Source organism: Marmota monax, unplaced genomic scaffold (assembly GCF_021218885.2).
Source record: "Marmota monax isolate L192 unplaced genomic scaffold, Marmota_monax_Labrador192_F-V1.1 WCK01_AAM20220418_F8-fsc00037, whole genome shotgun sequence".
NCBI classification, from domain to species: Eukaryota; Metazoa; Chordata; class Mammalia; order Rodentia; family Sciuridae; genus Marmota; species Marmota monax.
This window is the reverse complement of record NW_026693245.1, coordinates 2,083,486-2,093,014: the sequence shown is the minus strand read 5'-3', so window position 1 is coordinate 2,093,014 and position 9,529 is coordinate 2,083,486. Positions and strand designations below refer to the sequence as shown.

General features: G+C 41.7%; 1 protein-coding gene across 1 annotated transcript in view; it reads right to left on the bottom strand.

Annotated features, from left to right (window-relative positions):
* Window positions 1-6,433: 6,433 nt before the first annotated feature.
* Window positions 6,434-9,529, bottom strand: part of Nim1k (NIM1 serine/threonine protein kinase) — a 68,767-nt gene continuing 65,671 nt past the window's right edge. The window contains exons 3-4 of the mRNA XM_046456301.2: window positions 8,894-9,162; window positions 6,434-7,322 (exon numbers count right to left, since the gene is read on the bottom strand). Of these exons, the coding sequence (XP_046312257.1) occupies window positions 6,573-7,322; window positions 8,894-9,162 (1,019 nt within the window). The 3' untranslated portion in view covers window positions 6,434-6,572. The remainder of the gene's footprint in view (window positions 7,323-8,893; window positions 9,163-9,529) is intronic.

Sequence of the window (9,529 nt, the reverse complement as noted above, 5' to 3'; positions counted from 1 at the left end):
GATATTTGAGTATTCTTTTCCCCTTCTCAACTAACAATGTAGACAAGACATATGCAGAACATGCTGTTTTTGGACTTTTTAAAATTTATATGCATTGCTGAGAATCAAACCTGGTACCTTACACATGCTAGGCAAGTGCTCTACCACTGTGCCACAACTCCAGCCCAGAATATGCTATTAAAGGTGAGCATTCATTTCAGCTCATTCATTCACTCATTCATTCCACAAACATTTGAAACCTAACATAGGCAGGGCTCCTTACTTATGCCAGAAATAAAAAGCTGTACCAGATGTCTTGTCTTTAAGGAGCTATTTGTCTAATATAAAGGAATTTCTACAGTAATTTATTCTTATTCTTAATTACCAAATTGGGTGGTAAGAATGTATGAAATTTTGTTATAAACGTTAATGCAGCATGTTACCATGTTTTCCTTAAAAGTATGGGCTAGGGTCCTATCCCTCTGGGTCAACTAGAGGCCAGTGCTCTCTGGCCACCTGTAAATTCTAGTATCTAATAGGGCTTTAAGAATTCTATCCTTCTCTGTCTTCTTTATGGAATTTGTGCTTTCTTATTTATGCACTTTGACTTCTAGGTTTTTAATTTTATGAACATAGTACTTTTTTGTTTATTTATTTTGTTTTTTAGCTGACAATGGACCTTTATTTTATTTATTTATATACAGTGCTGAGAATCGAACCCAGGGCCTCACCTGGGCTAGGCAAGTGCTCTACCACTGAGCCTGAACACAGTACTTTTGAGATTAACACAGATGTCAGAACAGTCATATTTGATCCTCTTGTGACTTAGTTGAAACACTTCATCTCATGACTGCTATTTGAAGTCTCCTGAAAAAAACATTAAAGTGAAAGTCAATAGAGCCAAGAATGTATTAAGATCTTTCATTTAAAATATGAACTCTCTTGACACAACCCTTCAAAATTTCCAGGAACTGCTCTTAAGTTATGGGCTCTTAATTTTTTTTCCTGATTAGTAGTAGGTGAAAAAGCTTACCTGTCAATTTTCCCCCCAAAACTATTTCTATAAAGGCAGTGATTTGATGTAGAGGATCATATGATTTTTTTAAAAAACCATATGACTTTTTTAAAAAACCATATGATTTTTTTAAAAAATAAGGTTCTAGATTATAACAATGAAAAGAGTGCATTTCCTGGGCTACTTATTCAGTATAGTGAGCACTTTTCACCTTATGTATCCAATTCCTTATTTCAGACTTGCAGGCTCCTGTGGGAGCTGGTCCCACCCTTCTTCAATTCAGCACCACATGACCAAGGATTAATGTTTTCATTCACTCTGCCTTTTCTTACATTCCTCAACCATGTAAAAATCTCTTCCAGCTTAGTGCCTTTGATCTATGTATGCATCAGAAATCTTGGATCTCACTTCAGATCCCTTCTGCCCTGCCTTCTACTCCAGCTGCTACTGTGGCCACTACTTCTATGAAGTCTTTGACCAGGTTCTCAGAATGTAATAGCTAGCGCTTCCCTTTGGATTCTGCTACATGCCTTTTGCTTTGGCTTCACTGTTGTCAAATGCCTAATTTTATAACACAGAAGTACAAGGGAGTTAGTTGCCCATGGGACACCCTTGACCAACAATGGAAAGTTGCCGATGGATGATTCCTCCTCTCGTTCCCTGGGTAGATGATTCTGAAACACATTTCATAAAGCTCCTCAGAAGATCCTACAGAATCAACTACCAGTTGCCTATGGCCAATTTTGGAATGAACATTCTTATGTTGTCTTTCCTCTTTGGTTTTACTCTCATGCTTTCCTGCATTCTGGGATCATTTCCCAAATAAATGACTTTTTGATATAATCTTCATGCAAGGATTAGCCTCAGGCTGTTTTCTTTCATGTTCTCTTACATGGCAAGGTGTGATTAAGGTTTAAGACCTTGAGATAGATGATTCTGGGTCTGGCAGAAGCAGCTCATTCTTGCCCAAAGACCCATCAAGCCTTCTAGTGAGGCAGCTGCCTCTGAGATTGGCCTCCACCAGATCCTCTTTCAATGCTTTTGTTATTCTCTACACCAAAAGCAAAGTGGGGTCTCAGCCCAGCCTTAGTGGAGAAATACAACCTACTCTCTAGGTGGAAATAGTGTAGACATTGAGGGAATTGCACAACCTGGAATCCAGGGGAAATGTGAGTTGACCTTGAGGTTGATGGGTAAGAGCTGGAAATGGAAGAATATAAGACTAGATACAGGTTGTGGGCCAGGTGTGGTAGCAAATACCTATAATCCCAGCAACTCAAAGGCTGAAGCAGGAGGACTGCAAAGCTTGAGGCCAGCCTCAACAATTTAGTGAGGCCCTAAGCATCTTAGTATACATCTTGTCTCAAAAAGAGGTGGGGATGTAGCACAGTGATAGAGTGTGCCTGGGCTCAATCCCTAGCAAACACCACCCCCCCCAAAAAAAATGTTATGGGAATTTGGCTGACCACTTAAGAATGGAGGACATCTGAAGTTGGTCCTATTATATTGCTGGTTGGCTACTAAGGCTCACATGTGATTGTGGCAAACAGTAAATGAGATGGAGATGGTTGAACTACTTTGACATAGTACTGAGGAAAAGGTTGGGGAGTTTCAGGAGGTGGGAATATTAAGGATGGATTTTTTATGTGAGACCAAGCAGCCACCTGTGTTCCCTAGGAAGACATTGCCTTCACTGAGGTAATGCAGAATGCACAGGTGAGGGGTGCCCCCGCTCTGAAAAGCTCAGATCTGGCTGGCCCCTGCTGACGGGTCGTTAGTAGGAAATGCTGCTGTGAAACCAAACATGCTATTGCAGTGGAGACAAGGGATTCTAGAATTTTGGCAGAGAAGAAGTAAACATAATAAAATGGATAGTAAGATGAGTGGAAATTAAGATGCCTTGATCTCCAGGACTTTGTGCCAATGGCTAACAGTGTGGAATTCTGAGGGCCAGCTGATTACAGTGTTACTTATGTAACCAAAAATCGCAGGGAGGGAAGAAAAGCTGATGAGCAGATGGCTGAGGTAGTCTGTCAAAGAAAATCATGGTCCCTTATCCAGCTTCCTGATCTAAATCAACTTACAGATCTAGGGCACAATGAAGGGGAGGACTGGTCTACAGAAAAAGCCTCACTTCCACCAGTATATATGATGTACCCACTTAGGATTTCTCAAAGCCTGTTGAGTACTACTGTGGCTTTATATGCAGATGAGGGCTTATGGAAACCAGGTTATAAAGGGAGAGTTCTGGACATACTCTCTCAGAGTAAGTCTCACTTTAGGATTATTTCGCTAAATTCCAAGTATATATTTTGATGTATGGAGTAAGGGCTTTACTAGAGGAAGAGTCATGTGGAAACTTCTTCCTGGCCATGTTAATAAATTATGAGCAATCGCATTAAAAAATGCAGCCATCTGTGTCACCATCAAAAATGTTAAGAGATGCAGCAGTAATGGGCTCCATCATAATTTCATTTTACTTACAATCAGATTCCTGAAAACAAGCAGATGGATAATGGAGGATAAGGTTGCACTGTGTTAATCTCTGTCATAGCTTCCATGCCAGATGCATCTTTACTGGCATTTGACAGGCAGCTATTGAGTTGGCAAAAGCATCCTCATATTCTATCAGAAAGCAGTTCACATTACTTTGAAATGGACAGTGGTTCTCATTTACTCTGTTTCTTCCTGCTCACTATATGGTCTAAAAGGGCCTTGATCATGTTGACATTCTGCAGAACATCCACTGTATTATGATGAGATGCAAGGTGGATTTGGCTATTAGGAAGTGACAAGTACTCTAGATGCCCTGGTTACTTATGTGTGCCAAAGTATGGATGATAAACTATGAACAATATCAGAGGCATGTCACATTGGTGAAGTGTTTAGAGAACTAATGATCTGGTTCATATCAAGATATTCCTTCTACGGTAAAAAAGATTTCTTGCACCTTTCACCATTTAACACTGAGACAGAGATCAAGCATTTTAGTAGGTCTCTGGATTTTGAAGACACATATGTTAAACATATTTTTCCAACCTATTTATCAGGACTCCCATTTCACAAAAGAAAGATCACAGCAGTTTCAGCCTTCAGCACAAACTGAGGTGACACTCAGGCTATGTACATGGTAGTTAAGAATACTGTGCATACTCTGGCAAGCCCTAGTGGAAGGTTACAACACAGGCCTGGGGGATCTGGGAGTAAGGACATGCCTTCTGTAACAGAGATGCTCAAGTCCCTGGCATAGTTCTGGGTCCCAAAGAGACTGTACATCTGATTAAGGGATACCAAGGAATGAAACAAACAGAACTGAGAGCCTATGATCTGGACATTATCAAATTCATAGGGCCATAAATTCAGATGGCACACATTGATACATCATCATTGGAATATTAGAATTGACATCCATTCAGGATATGGTTTGTCTTTATGTCTATGGTGTATCCTCCAATACAATTGTGCTAAGACCTAGAGAATACTTAGTTTGTCACAGTATCACACATAATATTGCCTTGAGGACCAATTTTTTTTTTTTAATAAATGAGGTGGGGCAATGGGCACAGGACCACAAAACTCCTTCGTCTACTGTATATCTCAGTGGGAAGCAACTGGTGTAAATAGAACAATGGAATGACTCAGCTAAGACACCATATACTATGCAGCAACCGGCAAAATTGTGGTACTGTCCTCCAAAACTAAGCATTCATGCATTTGCAATGGCTCATATATGTCCTCCATCCTAAAATACACAGGTCTAGAAAACAATAGGTAGAAGTAGGATTGACCCATCTCACCATCACAGTCAGTGACTTGAAGACTTTATAACCTTTTCCTACAACCTTGGCTTGACTTGAGATTTTGGTTTCTAGGAGCCAGGGTGATTCTTCACCAGGGTACCAAGGATTCTAGTGAATTAGAACCTATGACTGTCACGTTTGCTTGAAGCTCCCCACACCAGTGGACAAGCATGCAAAGAAAGGAGATATATTGGTGGGGATTATTGACTCTGATTATCATAAGAAGCTGAAGAGGAATATGTCTGGAATCCAAAAGCTTCACTGGTGTGTCACTTTGGGCCTTATGATAACAGTGAACAGGCAATGTCAGCAATTATAATCTGATAAGGACAAGGCAACTGAGGACTCAGATCCTTTGGTGATGAAGGTTTGGGTCACACTATCCAATCTAGACTAGCTGAAATGCTGGCCAAAGGTGAGGGAAAATTAGAATGGGTGATTGAAGAGGGAAAATGAGTCCAACTGCAGCCTTAGGACCAGCTTTAGTAATGATTGTAGCTCAATGGGGGCTCAAAGGCCCTCCACAAGAAGCATCAGCATCACCTGGGAACTTGTTAGAAATGCAAATTCTCCCCTCACCCCCAGATGTACTGAATTCAAAAATCTGATGGCGGGGCCTCACAGTCTGTGGTTAAGCAAGCCCTCAGATGATTCTGATGCATTAGAGCTTGAGAATCACAGCTGCAGATCCTACTAACCTACTGTATTAAGTCCTTCCAGATGCCACCCCTTTGAAGCACATGTAAAAGAGGGTGATCAGGGTGAGACATAGAGTGGGGGTGAGTTGTGTCAGCTTCTGTGAGCCACTTCAGGTTTTTCCCACCATGTTTCCTCCAGCCACTAGACCAGACAGTGACCATTGCCATGCAGGTTTAGACAGCCTCATGCAGGTCCTACTTAGCTCTCCCTTGTTTCAGGCCAATGATGTGTAACTCACGGCTTCTCTAACATCAAGGCATGGGAGCCACAAGGAACACACTTGGCACTCACACAGCAGTATGAAATGCATGGCAGATGACACCATACACCCTAAACAGTGGTGGACAGGAGTCAATGGATAAGCTCTTTCCCCTTTCATACCCTGGGACCAGACACCCCGAGGATCCTGCAGGACTGAACACCAGTCACGTGTACCACTGGCCAACTTGATAATGTGTCTTCATATTGGCTGTACCTCTTTCACCTGTTCCTCACTCTGGTGCTCTGGGATCACTTCTCAAATAAATTACATAGAAGCCTTTGGGGTTAGGTTTGTTTTAGGGGAACCTAGTGTAAAACCTAGTGCTTTTGGCATTTTCCCAAGAGTCATGATTTTCCTCAGTTTTCACACTGTCACATACTCAAGAGTGGCCTTCCTAAAAGACCTAATCCAAAGAAGCAAGCTTCTACTATGAGATCACCCTGTTTGAATTCTCCGCACAGCATCTATCACTATTTGATATTTTCTTTTTGAAAAACAAAGTTGTTGGTGCCTTTGTCCTATATTAGAATATGCTGGTCTGTCTTATTCTTTGCTATTTCATCAGTAACTTAAACAGTGCCTGGCACAAAATGAGCACTGAATAAATATTTTCTTGATTAAATGAAGAGTTTGAGAATAAGACAAGACCCCAATTCAATCCAGAATCTGGGCTAATAGACTTTTAGGAGAAAAAAATGCATACCTCAAATTTAAATTTATTTAAAAATTACAAAAATGTCTCCACCCAAGTTGTCCGTGAAAAAAATTTAAAAGCAGCAACAATGATCTTGGTTAATTCCCAGCAGTCTGATGTAATTTATAAAATCGAACAAAATTTGGATGTGTGTCTTATGCCTCTGTAGACACGGGACCCTTTTTTAAGGTCTCTTTCTTTAGGGTCTGGTAGTATGATAATTGGGACACTTTCCAAAGCCTTTTTCCTTTGCACTCTATGTAAAATGATTCTATAGACCCCTGTGATGGCGCTTCGAGCATCTCTTCCTTGGTTGTTTCGAATATGCTCTTCTGTGATACCCAAATGTTCTAAAGTGCTTTTCACCTCGTTTTCTTCTTCTTTGAGAGTGCTGGTTTCTGACAAGTGTTTAGGATCCAGTTGGAAAGGTTCCAAAGGAGTGGGGCATGGAACCCCTTGCATCCACTCATTGTTCATGATGTAGTTGATCCCATACCTCTCTGAGGGTACAGGCTGAAGAACTCCTCGGATGAGCCGGTGGCAGGGCTCTGACACGTGTGGGGGCACGCTGTAGGTGCCCTCGAGGATGCTCTTCTTCAGTTTGGCCACCGTCTCTGCCCGAAATGGCATTGTGCCTGTCACCATGAAATACAAAAGCACCCCCAAGGCCCAGATATCCACATAAACACCGATGTAGTGCTCATCGCGGAAAAGCTCAGGGGCAGCATAGGGAGGAGATCCACAGAAGGTGTTCAGCATTTCACCTTTTCTACTTACTGTGCTGAATCCAAAATCACCCACCTTCACACATGTGTTACTGGTATAGAATACATTCTCTGCTTTCAGATCCCTGTGAATAATTTGGTTTTCATGCTGTGGAAGGAGAAATGAAGAGAAGGAAAGTAAGTTTCAAAGTAAAATACCAAAATAAAAAGATGTCAGTTAATTTGAAACAGTGAGGTGATGGTGGTGTAATAACAGAAAATCAAGGGAGATCAACTTAAGTCATGTTAGTACTCTGTCGTAACCTCTAGACCAATGTAACACCCACACCTCCCAAATAGACCAAAGGTTCCATTCTTTCTTGGAGCAGGGGTTGGAGTCTGTTCCACTCATGTGGACTCGGGAATCTATCCCAGAAATAAAACCCAGATCTTACAAAACTACACACTCTAAAACATGAGTCCTCCTTAGTTTTTTAGTCTTATCTGGGTTTTTCTGATGAAGAGATCTTTTGACTGGGGTCTCCAACTTCCTGACCATGTTCTTTGGGGAGACTCTTTTATTTCTACACAATTCAGTAGAAGGAAGGAGGCTGCATTTGGTGTTTGTAGCAACAGATCCCACTATGGGTTGTGATCCTTGCACTCTGGATCCAGGCCAATAATCTTCTCAAAACCCTTGACCTGTTTAATCCCAAGGGTTCTTGGGAAGTGGTTTAATGTTACTTTTCCCAACATAACTCTAGGGGTAAAAATCCAGATTTTTGAGGCTGACAGTCTGATCAGTTCTAGGTTAAACTGTATCAGCTACTTGATATGAATGTCAGTTTCCTTCTTTGTAAAATGCCATACTGATAACCACCTCATAAGGCTGGGTGTGAGAACAGTATAAAATGCCATATCAACTGTGTTCAGTATGGTCCTTGCACATAAACAAACTCATTTTATTTATCTATGTCTTTGATTCACCTTTACTCTTTAGAGACCAGATTTCTGGGAGAAACAGCAAGGCATAGGGCTTCTGGACTCATGTCTGACCTACCACTGCTGGATTCCCTTCTGCTTTGCCACCAGATTTAGTAGTAGGTGTGCAAGTTGAGTTCCTCCCATGTGCCCAGCAATATGGTGAATAACAGAGCACAAAGAAACAACTCTCGGAGGAACTGGGAGAGTCCAGATTTATCTAAATAATCAAAGAATAAAATAAGAATGACATAATCATGAATGTGCTGGGACACAGAGGCAGTAAGAACTAGGTGCTCATTGAAGGCAAGAAAGTTCAGTGTGAACTGACATGAGATTGATGAAGCTAGTTTCAGAGAGAGAACTAAGCTGGTCGTGAAGTGTGGCTAGGATTTGGAATGTGAGACATGAGAAGTGGGAAAAAGGCATCCTAGACAGGGTTAGGGTTGAAGACCAAGAAGCAGTGAGGAGCCAGCTATGCTGGTAGTAGAACATGAGGTTAAGAAATGGTAATGGCCCGGGAGGGGATGGTGTTCATTCAGCTATGCTGATTGACTCCTGCCAACTTTGGGAGAAGCCAAGAGGCTGTCATGTAAATGGAGACCCCTGGATGTTACAAGAAGCATGATCCCAGCCAGACTTCTGACCCTCACAGAATTCTCACAGCCCTGCAAGATGCTTAAATGATGGTAAACTAAAGTCCCATGTTTCCAATGCTGGTGGATATGGGGACAAGACTCTGTCCTTGCCCCTGCTCACCATGTGCTTCACAGCAGACACAATCTGGGAGAAGATGAGTTTGCTTTCTGGTTCAGAGAGCTTCCCTTCAGTGCTGATTTTCCCAAAGAGTTCCCCGCCCCCTGCATACTCCATCACCAAGTGGAGCTTGGATAGGGTCTCCACGACTTCATAAAGGCGGATAATGTTGGGATGGTGCAGTTTTTCCATGCTGGAGATTTCACGGGAGAGTAGCCTTTGAGTTTTCTGGTCTAACTTGGTCTTGTCCAGGATCTTAATGGCCACCTTCTCTGAAAAAAAAAAAAAAAAAAAGCCAAAGGATGTGACAGGAGAAATAGGTATTTATAACTGGAAGAATCTTAGATGGGCTCCTTTATTTTACTAGACAAAGAGGTTGAGTGGTAGTTCTCAAGTCCACAGAGCTCATTGATGAGAAAGACAAAGCAACAAAGCAATTCTGGAGTTCAATTAGTGCTCCACTTAGATCTGTGTGAGTCTTCCCCACACAGGTTTTAGTGACAACCACTGGCTCCCAAGAGAATTTTCAGTTGTGATTTTTTATTTGGCTTTTATAAATAAAGTAAAATCACCCTTGTTTAGCTCAGAGAGCCCTTCTTGATGGGACCAGCATATCTCTTCAGCCTCATTGTCCACAAT